The 22,506-nt window shown below is 46.0% G+C and overlaps 1 protein-coding gene across 2 annotated transcripts in view; it reads right to left on the reverse strand.

Annotated features, from left to right (window-relative positions):
- The window catches only part of myo1d (myosin 1D), a 123,957-nt gene that overhangs the window by 38,024 nt on the left and 63,427 nt on the right, over nt 1–22,506 (reverse strand). For both annotated transcript variants that reach the window (XR_005036457.1, XM_036946371.1), the window contains exons 12-16: nt 15,240–15,310; nt 14,225–14,299; nt 9,511–9,643; nt 8,998–9,164; nt 6,541–6,748 (exon numbers count right to left, since the gene is read on the reverse strand). Coding sequence is in view for 1 of the 2 variants with exons in the window: in XM_036946371.1 (XP_036802266.1) it covers nt 6,541–6,748; nt 8,998–9,164; nt 9,511–9,643; nt 14,225–14,299; nt 15,240–15,310 (654 nt within the window). In the remaining variant the exon portion in view is untranslated. The remainder of the gene's footprint in view (nt 1–6,540; nt 6,749–8,997; nt 9,165–9,510; nt 9,644–14,224; nt 14,300–15,239; nt 15,311–22,506) is intronic.

The following is a 22,506-nucleotide window of genomic DNA, read 5'->3' on the forward strand; positions in this document are numbered from 1 at the left end:
TTTATGTCATCCACAAAACTAATCAAACATGGAAAGACGGATAACCTAGTCAATTTGGGCAGGCGGGGCGACACACTCGACTACAATCCAATGCTGAGCGCCACTATTTCCCCTGTCCTCTGGGGACACCAGGCTGGTTTTCCAGTGACATGCTCGACACCAAGGTGGGTGGAGACGGCATCAAGCGGAGTGTGTGACACAATTTAACAAGGGCACCACACACACACGCTCTGACCGCAGGCAATCACCAGGGACACTGGGTGAGACACTGGGCCAACGGGTATTAGCATAAATCAATCCAGCGCTCGGGTGAACAGCAACAGCATCGCCACATGCTCAAGGCAGCAGGCTTGCTCTGAAACCCTCATTAGACTGACATCCTCTATACATGATCACCATGTTCCATCATTGGGCTCATGTACTGTGTGACAAAGGATTTTTAACAATGGGAATACTGGAACTGAAGTGATGAGGAAACAGGCTAGCTACGGATACTGATACGAATTTTGATATAAATCATTTGTTGCCGCCAATGACCGACTGTCAGACGCTAAAATCACTAACTGAATCAAAGAAACCATCAGAAATGATCGCTTGTATCCGGTCCGTCTATTAGAAATCCAGACAAGTAGATCATACTGTATTGTACATGAACAGACATGCCAGAGGATAGAAAGCAAGGGGGGATTCTATGAGGAGTCGGGGAACATTTTAAATGAAGGTCATCTCAGAGGAAAGGCTGGGAGCCAAACCTTGGTTGCCATGGTGAGAGCCCCGTCTATCCATATCCTTCCACTGTCAGGGGGATGCGTCAGGTCAGTGGATTGTTTTGAATGTGGAACGCCTGGCAATACTGTATCTTGTTGCTAGTGCGGTGAATCCGAGCGTGAATAACTACACTCAAAATAGCCTACAACGAATCAATTACATGACCAAATCAAGGATTTTTTTGCAATAAAACATGAGCCGGTATTAATTCGGTTTGCATTGTAAAATATCAAATAAATATGTAATTATGAATTCAAAGGAAACAGCGGTGCCTTGATTGTTCAACAGTGGGAAGTAGGAAGTTGTCGGTGCAATGAGAAGTTGCAACAAAAGAGAATAATCAAACTGTCGCGGCGCTAGTTGACAGCATAGCCGCGAACAAACAGCATGAAAGAACACAAAAGGAGAACGCAGCTGAGCTCCGAGAGACAGGAGGGAAAAATACTCCGGTACAATCTAGACACACTTCTTCATCATCAAAGTTTTCCTTAATAACAGAGGATGCATGTGCAGTATCTCCCTAAGCGAAGCAAAAGTCACTGACAAAAGGAATGACAACAAGAGAAACAACATGGTTTCAACCTGACGAGGCATTGGGGGATAATTTACTAAACAACAGTTGCTGACTTCTTACGTCTTACAAGGCAAACGCGTACGTTATCAAATGTCCTAGACTTTAGTAGCAACATTTGCATCGATGTGACGTGGTTCTAACTAAAATGTGTATGTATAAGGGGAGCTGACCCGCATAAGCCAAATTGTATCTTAAAAGGCATCGTTTCAGACTGAGGGGTGCTGTAACTCTGTTAGGGTTTGCTGTTCTTCTGTCTGTCTGTGGCATGGTCTCAGGGAGAGAGTGGAGGGGACAGAGACAAAGCTCAACAGGGTCACGGCGCAGGGAGAGAGAGCAGACTGAGCGAAGTTCTGATGGAGAGCCGAGGGACGGAGGCCGTGGGTGCGACCGACGAACACACAACCACACCTGACATCTGGAATGAGGTGAATGAGCTGAGAGACATGGTGGTGGAGCAGAGAGAGAAGCTGAGGAACACGGAGGCCAGACTGACAGCCAGTGAGAGCCTTACAGTGGAGCAGAGAATCACTACGAAAGAAGTAGACGAACTGAAGACAGACAATACGGCCTTGGAGGCCAGACTGACAGCCAGTGAGAGCCAGGTGGAGGAACTGAAGAACAAGAATGCAGGTAGGCCTAATACACCTGTGTACGAATTACGACGATCAACATTTTGTTCCTCGTCTGCTTTATATGAGCATTAATGGCTTATGTTTACATCATTTCAAGCCAAGCTGAACTGTCAGGAGCGGAAGCCAAAGAGACTGCCAGTGAGACAGAGTGCAGCCAGCGAGAGAACAGAACAGCGCAAATCAGCTCTAACCAGAATAGAAAGAGGAGTGGCCCCGATGCACAACTGAGCAAGAGGACAAGTACATTAAAGTGTCTAGTTTGAGAAACAGACGCCTCACAAGTCCTCAACTGGCAGCTTCATTAAATAGTACCGGCAAAACACCAGTCTTAACGGCAACAGCGAAGAGGCGACTGCGGGATGCTGGACAAAAATGCTCAGGACAAAAATAGACTGATGAGTTTCAGAAGAAAGTTCTTTGTTTCTGGACATTTTGAGCCTGTAATCGAACCCACAAATGCTGATGCTCCAGACACTCAACTAGTCTAAAGAAGGCCAGTTTTATTGCTTCTTTAATCAGGACAACTGTTTTCAGCTGTGCTAACATAATTGCAAAAGGGTTTTATAATGATCAATTAGCCTTTTAAAATGATAAACTTGGATTAGCTAACACAATGTGCCATTGGAACACAGGAGTGTTGGTTGCTGATAATGGGCCTCTGTACGCTTATGTAGATATTCCATTAAAAATCTGTTGTTTCCAGCTACAATAGTCATTTACAACATTAATAACACTGTATTTCTGATCAATTTTATGTTATTTTAAATGGACCAAAAAAATGAGCTTTTCTTTCAAAAACAAGGACATTTCTAAGTGACCTCAAACCTTTTGAACGGTAGTGTATGCCACTGAAGGGTGTAGGCTATATGATGATACTGACAATCACATGATCTTTAGTAGCTTCCTGCTCTTCACTGTGCGAGAACATTGTGAATACTCAATGCTGTAATGGTCTGAGGTGAACCTATTTTTGGAGCCCCAAATGCATGATAAAAATCAATACTACTTGGTGTTGTTCATTAACAAAGACATTGTCGACAAACCTTGGGAGTAAAACAACCTCATATTGTGTTATAATGAGGTTAGACAGTTGTTCTCAGCTCATGAGGCATTTCAAAACTGCATTATTCAAAAATCAAATGGGCCTATGTCACTAACTGAAATGATCATTGAAGAGTTGTTCATATTGCAGAATGTATGTTTACATCCTATTTTCATTTAAACGTGATCATGCGGAAAGGGTATTATCAAATCAAATGTTATTCGTCACATGCTTTGTAAACAACAGTGAAATGCTTACTTACGGGCCTTCCCAACAATGCAGAGAGAGAGAGAGAGAGAGAAAATGTATAGATAATAGAAAAGTAATAACACGTAATAATAAAAACAACAATAATAATAAATACACAGTGAGTAACGATAACCTGGCGATATACACTGTACACAGGGTACCAGTACTGGGTCGATGTGCAGGGGGTACGAGGTATTATCTGTTCTGCTGTAACAGTTCTACGAACTTCTATCACATAAAAATACATTGACAGACTTGCATATATTTCTGTCAGATTGCCCATTTTGGAGGTAGCTAGGTGTTTTGCAGTCAGCAGGTGTAAATCTACCATAAGTAGTAGAACACCACACACGCCGCTGCAATAATGCCTACATCAGACCAATTAGGATCAGGTTACATAGTGCTGAGGCGTGTGGATGGAAGGGGATCAGTTCAGGCCCAGTAGGCAGACAGACAGCGTGCTAGGGCTTGCGCTAGGCTAACGCTAGGCTAACGCTAGCCTAGCCTACAGCCTCACTGATAAAAACCTCAGCCGCTCAGATACATGTAACGCTTTCAATAGCGATTAATGCCCAGTTCCTTATACACAGGGGACTGACTCTCTGTCATCTCAGCTAAAAGAAAAGGCCTGACAGAAACTGATGTGGATGGCTGGGCTTAAATGTATGAAATATTCATCATCAAAAAAAAAAGGGTAGAAGCTCATGAATCATTTATAAAGTCTCTGTATTTGTGTTGGATTGTAGTATTTAATCCCCTTTAGGTTGGTTCAGATTGGGACTAATCGGCCCTTTCTGAGGATAAGGTTCTGACTGCGGGTTGGATGGGGACTTGTGTGCTCAACTGCCCGCACAGTCCACACTAGGGAGTGGGCAGTGGAGCAGATACAGGCCATTGATAGTGGGATGTAGTGCACTCAGTCAGTCAGCGGGGACGGCAGAGTTGATAGCCGTGACGGTGGATTCAGCGGGGCCAGGGTTCTATCCGCTGGCTTGGGAAGCAAGCCAGGAGAGCTGGAGTGGAACGGCTTAGACGGGGGCTCGGGAGAACTGGGCGGAACCCGAGGAACGACGGAGCAAAAGGTAGCGTGAAATGAGACTGGGAGAGAGTCCCTCTCTCTCTTCCCCCGCCCTCTTCAGGGGATGAGGCTCACGTAACGAGGCTGTAACGAGGGGATGACGGGGTGGTAAGGAGAAAGGTGCATTGTGTACTCCAGAACCAGGCATGGAGAAGGGCACCTCAAACCTAATTCTCAGGTTCTATATATAGGACCGCTCACTTCTTATGTGGAGTGCAGTCACTGACAAGCACTTGTGTTTGTCTGGGGAAGGAGGCTCGTATGGGGGGGAGGGGAAGAGCGCTTGAGATACTGGCATGGGTTCTGCCACCCCTGGCATGGTGGGGCCCATTGGCATAAGGCACATTGGTGTGCCAGCTGCTGATAAGGGGATTGCGTCGCACAGAGGATGAGCTGAGTGTGTAGGGGGCAGGGAACAAATAGAGTAAAATAGCAGTCTATTTTGCTTATTTCTGGAGGGTGGTGCATGAGTGTGTGTGTGTGTGTGTGTGTGTGTGTGTGTGTGTGTGTGTGTGTACCTGCGTAGGTGTGAGCAATGTCCATTGACAAAGAACTTCTGTTCTTATTGTCTGACAGAGCCCCGACACGATTCCTTCCACCCTAAACCTCTCTTTTGTGTGATGTTTGTTTTGGTAGAACGCCGGGAATTCTCTCTGGTGTTTGTACTTGGTTATCAAAGTGACAACATACTTTGAGGTAGGAAAACAGGAGCACGAGGCGAGCTCGTCTGTTGGGCAGCCCAACCAGGTCCTTGTAGATCAATACAGAGGTCAATCAATCGATCCCAGATTGAAGCCATTTGGTTGGTTTAAGCCTTTGATGTCTGTGGGCAGTTAGATCGCAGCACAGTCCTCTGAGAGAGCTGACTGAATCAAAGTTTAGAACGTGAAGGAATGTACTTCTAGGGATTTGAGTAGCATTAACAGGCTAGATAAATGTATAGCCGTCAATCTTTATTCTGCCAGAACACCAAACATATAGATGGCTCCCAAAATAGGCGTTCAAATCCCAAACAGGGAAAAGGAAACACGAAATAGAACAGACAGACAGGCGCTGAGAAATTGACGTTTTGGAGCCCTGTACAGAGAAGGCATTACCTTTAGAGATGCTCAGCTAGATTTAACAGCAAATTGACAGCGCAACATTCTACAACAACAACCCCCCCCCCCCATCTATACAGAAGCCTTGTACAGTCCTTGGCTGTCTTAGTGGGTGTGTAGGGCACGTGGTATGACACACGCTATCATCACATCAGAGTTGCTACCGTTCTTACCTGAGGAGTACTCTCATGCACCACACAACCACATGACTTTCTTTACCAACCAATCAACGAAGGAAAGCATATAGAAAATCCAACATCCATGTCCCCCAATCCAATCACATAACAGAGAACATTTATGGAGAATTGGCTGTAATAAAGCAATAACGGATTACGCTCCGGTCTGTATCAACGTCATAACAACTGTCAATATGATAAAAGGGTCTCGTACTAAATGGATTTCCCCTACAGCTACAGTACATTAGCTAATGGTTTATATTGATACATGTGGGTTTCAGCATCTCAGGAGCTGTGGTGATATATTCCAACTAAGAGAGGGAGTCGCTGATAAAGGTTGAATAGGAGTATAGGGAACATTTCGATTCTGTTTTCACAGTTGGCTTGTTCTTTTAGTGTGCATGAGTTGCTAGCGGCGTCGCAGAAGTCTGCAGTGCGGATGTGTGGACCCCTCTTCTCTCCTCTAGATCATTTACTGAGCTGGGTCGGCGTGGGCAGATGAAACCCAGAGAGGAAGAGAGAGAAAGCCAACGCTATAATAATACAACATTATTTTAGGCTCTGAAAATATCTCGGCGCCTAGCGGCAGTGGCATATCAAGTGCTGAGTCGTTCCAGTCTCGGGAGTTTGTTACTCACATGAGAAGGAAGGAGAGTGAATTTAAATGAGGACACAAGAGAACGAGGTCACTGGATTTTAGGTAGCTTTGACCAACAATCAGGCTCCCTGACAATGTGATATTGAATATTAAAGTGTCCGCTATTGAATTTGTAGCGTATTTTTGTCTTAAAACGTATTTCTATTCATTTATAATAATAAATGTACCTGTAGAGGTAACACCTATACAACGTTTACACTCGACCTAGGGCCATTGCGATGGAGACCAGACCAAAGGTCAAATGTGACGAGATTGACACTGACCTTCTGAAGGAAGAGAACGATTCTCCCAACCATTTCGGTCCTCTGCTCCTCCAGGCAGAAGAGGGTGCGTGGCGTGCGGATGAACACCTTCGTCTTGCCGTACGCCACGTCCTGCTCGAAGCCGCAGCCCTGCAACAGCTTCTTTACCGCCTCTTTTTCCGATGGGAGGTCGTGATTGGGCCACGTGAACTCCGAGATCATCTTGTACCTGAAGGGGTGGAATGGAGGCCGAGGGGAAAGGAGTCCAATATCAGTGGACATCAAAATACTTAAGCACGATCGCAAACCAGAGTGGTTCTGATTGCTCAGTGGTCAGAGCACGGGGTGTACAATGCCATTTATTGGTTTAATTCCTGCATGGGTCATAAACACGGCATACAGTGTGTTAAATGTATGTCAAAAGCATCAGCTGAATGACTAAGACTTAAATTCCTAATGGTGTTTGCTTCTTTTATGAAACCTGAACAACAGAAAAACTGCCCAGCAAAATACAGAGCGATTTGTAACTATAGGACACTGTGATAAGATATTATTTGACTGCCAAGAGAGGTCAGCAGGCCAGACAAAAAAAATCCTACATTAGTTATTTCACTGGCATTTTACTGCTAAGGTATGATGTAATACCAAATTATAGCAAATTCCAGTGAATGAAATGAGTGAGTGGGATATTTAGTGTTAGTGGGATAGTTAGTGTGCAAAATAATCACTGTTAACTATCACAACTATTACCTAATCTATACTGAAAAAAAGTATAAACTCAACATGTAAAGTGTTGGTCCCATGTTTCATAAGCTGAAATAAAAGATCCCAGAAATGTTCCAAACGTACAAAAAAAGCTTATTTCTCTCAAATTGTGTGTACAAATTTGTTGACATCCCTGTTAGTGAGTATTTCTCCTTTGCCAAGATAACCCATCCACCTGACAGGTGAAGAAGCTGATTAAACAGCATGATCATTACGCAGGTGCACCTTGAGGCCACAAAAAATTTGCAGTTTTGTCACAGAACACAATGCCACAGATGTCTCAAGTTGAGGGAGTGTGCAATTGGCATGCTGACTGCGGGAATGTCCACCATAGCTGAAGCCAGAGAAATTAATGTACATTTCTCTACCATAAGCCGCCTCCAAAATTGTTTTAGAGAATTTGGTAGTACGCCCAACCGGCCTCACAACCGCAGACCACTTGTAACCACGCCAGCCCAGGACCTCCACATCAGGCTTCTTCACCTGCGGGATCATCTGAGACCAGAAATTGTTTAATGTTGCATTTATATTTTTGTTTAGTATAATTTGACCGAGGAAGGGCAGGGGAGTGGGAGATCGAGACAGCTGTGAATGAATTAGGGAAAGGGATTAACAGTTAAGAGAGTGTGTGTGTGTTTGTGTGTGTGTTTTCATCATTTGGAGCTTGTGTGTGACAGTGCAGTTTGGACCAATTCCTAATTAAACATTTGGTCAGTCTTGACTGCCAAGAGTCCAAAATAAATCCTAGAAAAATCCTGATTTTGCACACAATATAAACCTGTTTCTGTTTCCCAGATAACACACTTTTAGAGAAAAGTGTCCGAATTTATTATGCAACATCTCATCTGATGTAAGAGACTTGCTGCCACCTCAGTGACATCACTGCTGTCGCTTAGCGCCCGATCTAGCTCTGGAACAGAGACGCAAGGTGATGTGATGATGCAAAGCCCACCCTCCTCTCTCCTCTGCACAGATCTCTATGACCTAGTCCAGTACTGACTGGATTCTGCTTGATCAAACTCAAGCCCAGGCCTGGTTAATTCACGAGTTGGTGTTAGTAGGAGAACTGTTGTACACAAAATAATATCATAGCATCATGGTAGAGAAACATGGTTGGGAATGTTCAGTCTATACTGGTGATTAGATTGAAAACAGAGGCAGGGAGAAGGGAGGGTCACAGAGCTTGTTTTCCCCACTGAATTGCAGTGCGTCGACTGAATTCGATGAAAAGGAAATTCATTAAATAAATCCACTCTGTTACAAGGCTGTTCCTAGTCAAGGGCACAGGAACATTGTGTTGGTGGGGAAGTATCAAATCAATTGTCTGGGACATTGGCTAAACAACACCTTAATATCGGACAGCAGGAAGTAACAAGATAAGGATGAGGTAGGTAGGGAGGATGACGTTGCCCCTAGCCAATGATCTTATGCAGGGGTGGGCATCTTGTTCAGGCTCTTGTTCCAGCCCAGTTATAACACGGATGTAAGAACATCTTGCAATGAAATCACACATATTATCATGTCTTTTTTAGCACTATGAAAATGTTGCTCTCACAGTAAGACTGCTGATCTAGGATCAGGATCACAACTTTTAGATCATAATGAATAAGATTACATGGACAGGAGAGACTTGATCGTAAAATCAGTACAACTCTGAGAAGCTTTTTGAATACAGCCCTGATTCTACTTCTACCCGGGAGATGGGGCTCATACCTCTGGAGGAAGCGGGGGTACTCCTGGCGGTTGGCGAATCCGGCGCGGCGCACACGGACGTTCTCCAGTAGGCCTAGGTACTCGACCTGGTGGCGACAACGCTCGTGCTCGAACAGCAGGGGCGACTTGACATCGTTGGGCTTGATGCAGCGCACGTAGTACGGCTCCTACACACACACGCCACAGTAAGGTAACACATCATTGGCTACTATGGGGTTCGTCAGAAAGTGGCACTGACAACAAGTCAATAGTCTGACATGGCTTTACCCACTGGTCTCCTATCTATTATCTACACTGTTGTGGAAGAACGGGAAACGGGAAAGCTAATTCGTGTTTCACCTATCCTGTGAGTTCACATTTGTGTAATTTTGGAGGAGAGGAGCTGAGGAAAGAAAACCACTTTAGACGTTGAAATACACACACACACACACACCAGCCAAGTCAGTAGTACAAACAAAAATTGGAAGTTGTTGGCCAATGAAATAGTTGCCCGGCGATGGCCGCGCCCCTCACCTTGCAAGCCAGGTTCTCCACCAATGCGATCATTGAGTTCTTAAAGAGGGTAGCGGCCGTTAGGGGTCGTTTGGTGACCTCAGTGATCTTCAGCTTGCCCTCCGGCCACATCACTTTCAGCACTGGGTTGGAGCTACGGAATGAGAGGAACAGAGATTCAGCTTCAGAGATTCAGAACAGAGATTCAGCTAACCACGGTTTGTGGTCATCAGCTATCCTTTAGCTCGAAAAGCTATCGGCAGTTTTGTACAACGCGACTCAGACCAGAACATACCGGACCTTTTTTTCTCTCCATATCCCCGAATTTCTACCACAAGCTCTGGACATTTACATCTGGATATCGCAGCTAGCTAGCTGCTATCCGTGTTACTATTGGCTTACGTCGATACTGGAGCAAACATCAATTATTCCGGAACTAGCCAGCTGAAGACTTCCATCAGCCACTCCTGGGCTACAATCACCTATCCGGACCCGTTTTACTGCCGATGCAGAGCCCCACAGGGCCTTCACAACTGGACTACCGACGTTATCTGCCCGAGGGAGTTATCCAACTGGCCCCTCCGTTGCGACGTTACCTGAACGCCCATCTGCGGCCCGCTAATCGTTAGCTGTCTTATCGGCTGCTATCTGAATAGGTCTATTGGACAATTTTTTCTTGGGTCACTATAACTACATCTATTTTGCCAATTGGATTGATCCCCTCTACCACACGGTACCCCACTAATCTACTGACGGAAACGCACGAGGTGGCTAAAAACAGACCTCCCTCCTATGCCAGCTTGCTACCGATGGCCCGGCTAGCTGTCTGAATCGCCGTTACCCCAACCAACCTCACTTCTCACTGGACCCTTATGATCACTCGACTAGGCATGCCTCTCCTTAATCTCAATGTGCCTTGTCCATTGCTGTTCTGGTTAGTGTTTATTGGCTTATTTCACTGTAGAGCCTCTAGCCCTGCTCATTATACCTTATCCAACCTTTCAGTTCCACCACCCACACATGCGATGACATCACCTGGTTTCAATGATGTTTCCAGAGACAATATCTCTCTCATCATCACTCAATACCTAGGTTTACCTCCACTGTATTCACATCCTACCTTACCTTTGTCTGTACATTATACCTTGATGCTATTTTATCGCCCCCAGAAACCTCCTTTTACTCTCTGTTCCAGACGTTCTAGACGACCAATTCTTATTGCTTTTAGCCGCACCCTTATTCTACTCCTCCTATGTTCCTCTGGTGATGGAGAGGTGAATCCAGGCCCTGCAGTGCCTAGCTCCACTCCTATTCCACAGGGGCTCTCTTTTGATGACTTCTGTAACAGTAATAGCCTTGGTTTCATGAATGTTAACATTAGAAGCCTCTTCCCTAAGTTTTTTTTATTCACTGCTTTAGCACACTCTGCCAACCCGGATGTTCTAGCCGTGTCTGAATCCTGGCTTATGAAGACCACCAAAAATTCTGAAATCTCCATCCCTTACTACAACATTTTCAGACAAGATAGAACGGCCAAACGGGGCAGTGTTGCAATCTACTGCAAAGATAGCCTGCAGAGTTCTGTCCTACTATCCAGGTCTGTACCCAAACAATTTGAACTTCTACTCTTAAAAACTCCACCTCTAAAAACAAGTCTCTCACCGTTGCCGCCTGCTATAGACCACCCTCTGCCCCCAGCTGTGGTCTGGACACCATATGTGAACTGATTGCCCCCCATCTATCTTCAGAGCTCGTGCTGCTAGGTGACCTAAACTGGGACATGCTTAACACCCCAGCCATCCTACAATCTAAGCTTGATGCCCTCAATCTCACACAAATTATCAATGAACCTACCAGGTACCACCCCAAAGCCGTAAACATGGTCACCCTCATACATATCATCCTAACCAACCTGCCCTCTAAATACACCTCTGCTGTTTTCAACCAAGATCTCAGCGATCACTGCCTCATTGCCTGCATCCGTAATGGGTCAGCGGTCAAACGACCTCCACTCATCACTATCAAACGCTCCCCGAAACACTTCAGCGAGCAGGCCTTTCTAATCGACCTGGCCGAGGTATCCTGGAAGGATATTGATCTCATCCCGTCAGTAGAGGATGTCTGGTTATTTTTTTTTAAATGCCTTCCTCACCATCTTAAATAAGCAGAACCCAATCAAGAAATTTAGAACCAGAAACAGATATAGCCCTTGGTTCTCTCCAGACCTGACTGCCCTTAACCAACACAAAAACATCCGATGGCGTTCTGCATTAGCATCGAACAGCCCCCGTGATATGCAACTTTTCAGGGAATCTAGAAACCAATATACACAGGCAGTTAGAAAAGCCAAGGCTAGCTTTTTCAAGCAGAAATTTGCTTCCTGCAACACAAACTCCAAAAAGTTCTGGGACACTGTAAAATCCATGGAGAATAAGAACACCTCCTCCCAGCTGCCCACTGCACTGAGGATAGGAAACACTGTCACCACCGATAAATCCACTATAATTGAGAATTTCAATAAGCATTTTTCTACGGCTGGCCATGCTTTCCACCTGGCTACCCCTACCCCGGTCAACAGCACTGCTCCCCCCACAGCAACTCGCCTAAGCTTTCCCCATTTCTCCTTCTCCCAAATCCTGTCAGCTGATGTTCTGAAAGAGCTGAAAAATCTGGACCCCTACAAATCAGCCGGGCTAGACAATCTGGACCCTTTCTTTCTAAAATTATCTGCCGAAATTGTTGCTACCCCTATTACTAGCCTGTTCAACCTCTCTTTTATGTCGTCTGAGATTCTCAAAGATTGGAAAGCAGCTGCGGTCATCCCCCTCTTCAAAGGGGGGGACACTCTTGACCCAAACTGCTACAGACCTATTTCTATCCTACCCTGCCTTTCTAAGGTCTTCGAAAGCCAAGTCAACAAACAGATTACTGACCATTTCGAATCCCACCATACCTTCTCCGCTATGCAATCTGGTTTCAGAGCTTGTCATGGGTGCACCTCAGCCACGCTCAAGGTCCTAAACGATCTCTTAACCGACATCGATAAGAAACAATACTGTGCAGCCGTATTCATTGACCTGACCAAGGCTTTCAACTCTGTCAATCACCACATCCTCATCAGCAGACTCGATAGCCTTGGTTTCTCAAATGACTGCCTCGCCTGGTTCACCAACTACTTCTTTGATAGAGTTCAGTGTGTCAAATCGGAGGGCCTGTTGTCCGGGTCTCTGGCAGTCTCTATGGGGGTGCCACAGGGTTCAATTCTTGGACCGACTCTCTTCTCTGTATACAGCAATGATGTCGCTCTTGCTGCTGGTGAGTCTCTGATCCACCTCTACGCAGACGACACCATTCTGTATACTTCTGGCCCTTCTTTGGACACTGTGTTAACAACCCTCCAGACGAGCTTCAATGCCATACAACTCTCCTTCCGTGGCTTCCAATTGCTCTTAAATACAAGTAAAACTAAATGCATGCTCTTCAACCGATCGCTGCCTGCACCTGCCCGCCTGTCCAACATCACTACTCTGGACGGTTCTGACTTAGAATATGTGGACAACTACAAATACCTAGGTGTCTGGTTAGACTGTAAATTCTCCTTCCAGACTCACATCAAACATCTCCAATCCAAAGTTAAATCTAGAATTGGCTTCCTATTTTGCAACAAAGCATCCTTCACTCATGCTGCCAAACATACCCTTGTAAACATGACCATCCTACTGATCCTTGACTTCGGCGATGTCATTTACAAAATAGCCTCCAATACCCTACTCAATAAATTGGATGCAGTCTATCACAGTGCCATCCGTTTTGTCACCAAAGCCCCATATACTACCCTCCACTGCTACCTGTATGCTCTCGTTGGCTGGCCCTCGCTTCATACTCGTCGCCAAACTCACTGGCTCCAGGTCATATACAAGACCCTGCTTGGTAAAGTCCCCCCTTATCTCAGCTCGCTGGTCACCATAGCAGCACCCACCTGTAGCACGCGCTCCAGCAGATATATCTCTCTGGTCACCCCCAAAACCAATTCTTCCTTTGGCCGCCTCTCCTTCCAGTTCTCTGCTGCCAATGACTGGAAAGAACTACAAAAATCTCTGAAACTGGAAACACCTATCTCCCTCACTAGCTTTAAGCACCAGCTGTCAGAGCAGCTCACAGCTTACTGCACCTGTACATAGCCCATCTATAATTTAGCCCAAACAACTACCTCTCCCCCTACTGAATTTATTTATTTATTTTGCTCCTTTGCACCCCATTATTTCTCTCTACTTTGCACATTATTCCACTGCAAATCTACCATTCCAATGTTTTACTTGCTATATTGTATTTACTTTGCCACCATGGCCTTTGTTTTGCCTTTACCTCCCTTATCTCAACTCATTTGCTCACATTGTATATAGACTTATTTTTCTACTGTATTATTGACTGTATGTTTGTTTTTACTCCATGTTTAACTCTGTGTTGTTGTATGTGCCGAACTGCTTTGCTTTATCTTGGCCAGGTCGCAATTGTAAATAAGAACTTGTTCTCAACTTGCCTACCTGGTTAAATAAAGGTGAAATAAAATAAATAAATAAAAAGATAGAGAACGAGAGGAAAAGAGACAGGAGAAGATTGTTTATCAGTTCACCATTGTAGGTGCTGTTGTTCTGTTAATTGAAGGCTACTGCGGTGTCATGTGAGGGGAATAGGAGAAGAGGAGAGGGGAAAGCAGGTGTGTGTTGAGTCTCACCTGTTGTACAGTAGCCTTTTGAAGTCCTGGAAGAGAGTGTCCTTGTTCTTGTCGATGAAGCCAACCACAGAGTACCTGTGTAAATACAAAAGTGCACGCACGCACACACACACACACACACACACACACACACACACACACACACACACACACACACACACACACACACACACACACACACACACACACACACACACACACACACACACACACACACACACACACACACACAGACAACACACACACACACACACACACACACACACACACACACACACACACACACAAACCTCTTGATCATCTTTTTCTGACACTAAGACCGTCTTAAAACTTGCATCACCGAAGACGGTGCTTACAAATGACAACAGCGTCTCCTAAACCCTACTCAGGAACGATTAAAATGGATGAATCACAGAAGAATTAGAGAACAAATCCTCTGTTTCCAGTCAGAGAGTGGAAGAGTAGGAGCCATCTGTGTTACTCAGTAAGACCCAGGGGAAACTGGCCCATTACACCCCTTACTCTACAGTATCAGCCTGCATCTCAAATAGCACCCTATTCCCTATATAGTGCACTCCTTTTGGCCAGAACCCATTGACCAGAGAACTACAGTATGGGCCCTGGTCAAAGGTAGTGCACTATCTAGGGAATAGGGTGCCATTTGGGATGCAGGGAGTCTGAAGTTTGAGTGCTCCCTGAACCAATTAGGCTACGCTGCAGGAGGCAGAGTCCATGGTTATTATAATGGTCACATCTTTAAAGCCATATAATATGTTAACTATGGGGAGTCAGCTAGAGCTGCTGGGCTGGACAGGCAAGCAGGCACTGAGGATGGTTGGCACACTGTAGCATACAAAGCTTGTGATTTGGTTGATAGTGTTGGATGATCTCACGCTGTTGTACTGATTAGGGTATTAAGAGAACATAGTGAAGTGCAATGAACTCCCTACTGCCGCCACAGAGACTTTTAGCCGAGAGTGGTTCCATACAGTACACCACCGCAGCGGTTACTTACACGACATTCCCTGCATAGTGCCGGACACGGAAATCTCTGTCAAACTCCAAACTCTTGTCTGTCGGGGAGAGCTGAGGATGGAGAGAGATAAATAAAGAGAGAGAGACAGAGAAAGAGAGAGAGGGAGAAAGAAAGAGAAATTGAGTAACACAACCCGGGGGAAGTGGGGACATGTAACCTAATAGCTCCCATGCAGAGGAGCTAAAAAGATGGGGCAATATACTCTGTAATATCAAGGATACCTGTTTTCATATGTGCTATGCTCAGTATTTCCTTACGGGAAAGTTGCTTCCCCAGATATAACATAGTGTACACCATTAGAGAGCGACAGAAGCAGCATCCCCAGATGAGAGAGAGAGGAAATCTGTGCACATGAAATATGAATGAGCTGTGTGTGGTGCCGCAGGAACTCATGTGGATGACTGTATGTAGGCCAGTGGTGCCGCAGGAACTCATGTGGATGGCTGTATGTAGGCCAGTGGTGCTACAGGAGCTCATGTGGATGGCTATATGTAGGCCAGTGGTGCTACAGGAACTCATGTGGATGGCTATATGTAGGCCAGTGGTGCTGCAGGAACTCATGTGGATGGCTGTATGTAGGCCAGTGGTGCTACAGGAACTCATGTGGATGGCTGTATGTAGGCCAGTGGTGCTACAGGAACTCATGTGGATGGCTATATGTAGGCCAGTGGTGCTACAGGAACTCATGTGGATGGCTGTATGTAGGCCAGTGGTGCTACAGGAACTCATGTGGATGGCTGTATGTAGGCCAGTGGTGCTACAGGAACTCATGTGGATGGCTGTATGTAGGCCAGTGGTGCTACAGGAACTCATGTGGATGGCTATATGTAGGCCAGTGGTGCTGCAGGAACTCATGTGGATGGCTATATGTAGGCCAGTGGTGCTACAGGAACTCATGTGGATGGCTGTATGTAGGCCAGTGGTGCTACAGGAACTCATGTGGATGGCTGTATGTAGGCCAGTGGTGCTACAGGAACTCATGTGGATGGCTATATGTAGGCCAGTGGTGCCGCAGGAACTCATGTGGATGGCTGTATGTAGGCCAGTGGTGCTACAGGAACTCATGTGGATGGCTGTATGTAGGCCAGTGGTGCTACAGGAACTAATGTGGATGGCTGTATGTAGGCCAGTGGTGCTGCAGGAACTCTTGTGGATGGCTGTATGTAGGCCAGTGGTGCTACAGGAACTCATGTGGATGACTGTATGTAGGCCAGTGGTGCTACAGGAACTCATGTGGATGGCTATATGTAGGCCAGTGGTGCTACAGGAACTCATGTGGATGGCTGTATGTAGGCCAGTGGTGCTGCAGGAACTCATGTGGATGGCTATATGTAGGCCAGTGGTGCTACAGGAACTCATGTGGATGGCTGTATGTAGGCCAGTGGTGCTACAGGAACTCATGTGGATGGCTATATGTAGGCCAGTGGTGCTACAGGAACTCATGTGGATGGCTATATGTAGGCCAGTGGTGCTGCAGGAACTCATGTGGATGGCTGTATGTAGGCCAGTGGTGCTACAGGAACTCATGTGGATGGCTGTTTGTAGGCCAGCGGTGCTACAGGAACTCATGTGGATGGCTGTTTGTAGGCCAGCGGTGCTACAGGAACTCATGTGGATGGCTGTATGTAGGCCAGTGGTGCTACAGGAACTCATGTGGATGGCTGTTTGTAGGCCAGCGGTGCTACAGGAACTCATGTGGATGGCTGTTTGTAGGCCAGTGGTGGAGTGCAGTGAGGAGAGAAACGTAGTGTGACAGGAAAGGCAGAGAGGTCTGCCGCAGTCCTCTGCAAACTCTGTAATGAGCCTGTGTGTGTATACCTGACTGTATGTGTGTGTATACCTGACTGTATGTGTGTGTATACCTGACTGTATGTGTGTGTGTATACCTGACTGTATGTGTGTGTGTATACCTGACTGTATGTGTGTGCGTACCTGTTTGTGTCTATATATACATCCATCCATCCATCCATGTTTGTACATCTGTGTGTTGATGTGTGTGACTGCGTCAGTGGTATATTGGTGTGCTACTGTAGAGTAGCTAGTGTGTCTGGTGACAGGGAGAGGATGCCCTTGGCAGCCCTGTGGCATGGTGGGAGTAGCATTATACAGTGGGTTTCATAAGTATTCACCCCCCTTGGATTTCTTCACATATGTATTGTGTTACAAAGTGGGATTAAAATGGATTTCATTGTCATTTTTTTTATCAACGATCTACACAAAATACTCTATTTTTTTTATTTTTTGTATTGAAAAATAAAACACTAATATATCTTGAATAGATAAGTGTTTAACACCCTGAGTCAATACATATTAGGAACAGCTTTGGCAGCAATTAAAAGCTGGGAGTCTTCTTGGGTGAGTCTAAGATTTGCACACCTGGATTGTGAAATAATTTCCATTATTATTATTTTCAAAAGTCTTCAAGCTCTGACAAAGTGTTGGGGATCAGAGCCAAACAGCCATTTTCAAGTCTTGCCATAGATTTTCAAGCAGATTTAATTCAAAACGGTGGCCACTCAGGAACATTCACTGTCTTCTTAGTAAGCAACTAGTGTAGATTTGGCTTTTTGTTGGAGGTTATTGTCCTGCTGAAAGGTGAATTCTTCTCCCTCTCCTGTTTCTATGTTGTGTCTGGGTGGTTTAATACATCATCCACAGCATAACTATTAACGTGACCATGCTTAAAAGAGATATTCAATGTCTGATTTGTTATTGTTATCCATCTACAAATCACTGCCCTTCTTCACGAGGCTTTCGAAAAGCTCCCTGGTGTTTGTAGTTTAATCTGTGATTGAATTCAATACTTGACTGAGGGACCTTACATATGTTGTATGTATGGAGGACAGAGGAAGTGGTGGTCATTCAAAAATAATATCAACCCCTATGTAACATATTATCTCACACAGAGAGAGAGAGAGAGTGTGCCTGAGTCATCAAGCGGAGAGAGGTACTCGGGAGAGAAAGGCATCTAGTCCCATTAAAACACAAGGCAGAAATGATTTGCACACAGCAATAGATTAGAGAACCTCCAATAAGCCATTGGGACAGACACTGCTATATAAAACAGGGACAGCCAGGACGTTTGGAGGAGCAGAGAGAGAATAGAGAGCCTGAGTGCCTGAGTCATCGAACAGAGAGAGAATAGAGAGCCTGAGTCATCGAACAGAGAGAGAATAGAGAGCAGGAGTCATCGAGCAGAGAGAGAATAGAGAGCCTGAGTTATCGAGAGGAGAGAGAATAGAGAGCCTGAGTGCCTGAGTCATTGAACAGAGAGAGAATAGAGTGCCTGAGTCATCAAACAGAGAGAGAATAAAGAGCCTGAGTGCCTGAGTCATCGAGCGGAGAAAGAATAGAGAGCCTGAGTCATCGAGCGGAGAGAGAATAAAGAGCCTGAGTGCCTGAGTCATCGAGCGGAGAAAGAATAGAGAGCCTGAGTCATCGAGCGGAGATAGAACAAAGAGCCTGAGTCATCGAGCGGAGAGAGAATAGAGAGCCTGAGTCATCGAGCGGAGAAAGAATAGAGAGCCTGAGTCATCGAGCGGAGAAAGAATAGAGAGCCTGAGTCACTGAGCAGAGAGAGAATAGAGAGCCTAAGTCATCAAGCAGAGAGAGAATAGAGAGCCTGAGTCATCGAGCAGAGAGAATAGAGAGCCTAAGTCATCGAGCAGAGAGAGAATAGAGCCTGAGTCATCGAGCGGAGAGAGAACAGAGACCCTGAGTCAACAAGAGGAGAGAGAATAGAGAGCCCGAGTACCTGAATCATCAAGCAGAGAGAGAATAGAGAGCTTGAGTCATCGAGCATAGAGAGAATAGAGAGCCTGAGTGCCTGAGTCATCGAGCAGAGAGAGAATAGAGAGCCTGAGTGCCTGAGTCATCGAGCGGAGAAAGAATAGAGAGCCTGAGTCATCGAGCGGAGAAAGAATAGAGAGACTGAGTCACCGAGCAGAGAGAGAATAGAGAGCCTGAGTCATCAAGCAGAGAGAGAATAGAGAGCCTTAGTCAACAAGAGGAGAGAGAATAGAGAGCCTGAGTCATCCAGCGGAGAGAAAATAAAGAGCCTGAGTCAACAAGCGTAGAGAGAATAGAGAGCCTGAGTCATCGAGCATAGAGAGAATAGAGAGCCTGAGTCAACAAGAGGAGAGAGAATAGAGAGCCCGAGTACCTGAATAATCAAGCAGAGAGAGAATAGAGCCTGAGTCATCGAGCATAGAGAGAATAAAGAGCCTGAGTCATCGAGCAGAGAGAGAATAGAGAGCCTGAGTGCCTGAGTCATCGAGCGGAGAGAAAATAAAGTGCCTGAGTCATCGAGCAGAGAGAAAATAAAGAGCCTGAGTGCCTGAGTCATCGAACAGAGAGAGAATAGAGAGCCTGTGTCATCGAGCAGAGATAGAACAAAGAGCCTGAGTCATCGAACGGAGAGAGAATAGAGAGCCTGAGTGCCTGTGTCAATGAGCAGAGAGAGAATAGAGAGCCTTAGTCATCGAGCGGAGAGAGAACAAAGAGCCTGATTGCCTGAGTCATCGAACAGAGAGAGAATAAAGAGCCTTATTCTCTCGCCGCTCGATGACTAGAGAGCCTGAGTCATCGAGCAGAGAGAGAATAGAGAGCCTGAGTGCCTGTCATCGAACAGAGAGAGAATATAGAGCCTGAGTGATCCAGTGGAGAGAGAATAGAAAGCCTGAGTCATCGAGCGGAGAGAGAATAGAGAGCCTGAGTCATCAATTGGAGAGAGAATAGAGAGCCTGAGTGATCGAGCGGAGAGAGAATAGAGAGCCTGAGTGCCTGAGTCATCGAGGGGAGAGAGAATAGAGAGCCTGAGTGCCTTAGTCATCGAGCGGCGAAAGAATAGAGATCCTGAGTCATCGAGTAGAGAGAGAATAGAGAGCCTGAGTTATCAAGCAGAGAGAGTATAGAGCCTGAGTCATCGAGCGGAGAGCTCACACACACCAATGGAAGAAGAGAAAGTCCCTGTAGATGGGAGTGAGGATGTTGTTAACGAGAGAACAACTCACAGGCAGCAAACTGTGAAGGAAAGTATACACATCTCTGTGTGACCGCATTCAAGTTCCTATTCAAAGCATTGAAAATGTAACATGTTTTCCATAGCAGAAATACTTCAGTGGAGCTGTGATAGGGAATTGATCCATGAAGGGCCCCGTGCTCTTTACAGGCCAGTACCGCCAGCCAGCCAACCTGGCAGCTGGACATACAGCCATCTAGCCAGACAGACAGACGGAGGCTGCTGGAAGCCACCTTGTCCTCATCTATCACAATAAGTCCCCCTCCACGCACACTGCCAGCTATACTATTACCACCTCTCTCTCTCTCTCTCTCTCTGTCACTCTTTATCCAGCCTAACGCCTACTGTATATCAGATGATAAAGAGGGGGGGATGCCGTGCAAGGGAGATACAACAGAAGGTTTCGATAGAGGTAGAAAATAAAGAGAGAGGGGGACAAAACAATGGAAAGTAAAGGGGGTGAGAAAAGGACAGAGATACGCGAGGTGGAACAAAGAGGGTATGAGGGGAGACAGAGCGAGAAAGAAATAAGCCTGAAGCGAGAGGGGATACAGCAGAACATCTTCGACTGGAACAGAAAGGAGAGAGAAGACGGAGGTAGTGTTATGGGCAGGGGGGGGATATTGGGTTCTTCACAGGTAGGACACATAGAACATATAACACATCAGGTGGATCCAAAACAGGTTTTGAACAAGTATATTGTGCCTATTTACACAGTCATGTGTACACAGACTGTAATCATTGGAATAAGTTCCCTTGCCTTTTGCATCTTTTAGTTCCACATTCATTCCTTGGAGAACGACGCTGCACCTGTACACAAAAGCACCGAACGTTCTCGTATTGAAATAGTACGTGAGCATGTAGGCCATTCATATCTGTACAACTCAGAGAAACTGGCCTCATGCATTTGTAATCACAATAAGGCGATAGCCTGGTGTGTAAATGGGTGAACAGCTTTATGGCAGAGACACCTTCTGATCACCCCAACACCTGCTGTCCCTCGTCCTCCTGCCCAAATCTCGCATCTCTCGCATCTCCAGCATCTCTCCTCTCCTCTGCCACCTCCACCGCCATCCTGTTCACCCCCCCCCCCCCCCCGCTGACTAAGCTGGCACCTGTCGGGTAAACACGCCAGGCGGGCCGACTGACTGGCTCCAAACCGGTCAATCACTCACCACAGGAGCCAATCAGGACACAGGGAGATGGACGGTGCAGCTGTCATGGTATTTACTCTCTCACTACATAACCTCTCTAGACTCCAAACCGGCAGATGATTACTTTATAAAAAACAGAGTCAGACATACACTGAGTGTACCAAACATTGGGAACACCTTCCTAATATTGAGTAGCAATACCATTTTGCCCTCAAAACAGCCTCCATTTGTCAGGACATGGACTCTACAAGGTGTTGAAAGTGTTCCACAGGGATACTGGCCCATGTTGACTTCAATGCTTCCCACAGTTGTGTCAAGTTGGCTGGATGTCCTTTGGGTGGTGGACCATTCTTGATACACACGGGAAACTGTAGAGCGTGAAAAACCCAGCAGCGTTGAAGTTCTTGACACAAACCGGTGCGCCTGGCACCTACTACCATACCCCATTCAAAGACATTTAAATCTTCTATCTTGACCGTTCACCCTCTGAATGACACACATACACAATCCATACTCAATTGTCTCAAGGCTTAAAAATCCATCTTTAACCTGTCTCCTCCCCTGATTGAAGTGGATTTAACAGGTGACATCAATAAGGGATCATAGCTTTCACCTGGATTCACCTGGTCAGTCTGTCATGGAAAGAGTTCCTATTGTTCCTAATGTTTTGGCCTCTCCGTGGATAAACTAGGCACCCACTTCTAGGACTAGTTCAAACGTGATATCAAGAGTATGATGCATTGAGAGGTAAAAAAGACATTGCGCTGGAACCGGAGAACTTGCGAAGCTTTCTCGCTTTCTCCCAGACGTGAAGGAGAGCACTCTAGACATCCTTCCTTCCTGCCTCCAGTGCCTCCAGTGCTTGTGTTGTAAACACCCTACAGCCTAGAACAGCAGGCCCATGCTATTAGCATCACATGGTGTATGCTAGGGTAATCACTTAACGACGGCCTGCCGCTGCCTCTGACTGACACACACACACACACACACACACACACACACAGCATCCTATGCTGCATCTGAAAAGAGACTGCAAAGAGCAGAATCAGAGGGTGGATAGAAGAGAGAGGGG

The sequence above is a fragment of the Oncorhynchus mykiss genome, chromosome 16 (assembly GCF_013265735.2).
Source record: "Oncorhynchus mykiss isolate Arlee chromosome 16, USDA_OmykA_1.1, whole genome shotgun sequence".
Classification (NCBI taxonomy): domain Eukaryota; kingdom Metazoa; phylum Chordata; class Actinopteri; order Salmoniformes; family Salmonidae; genus Oncorhynchus; species Oncorhynchus mykiss.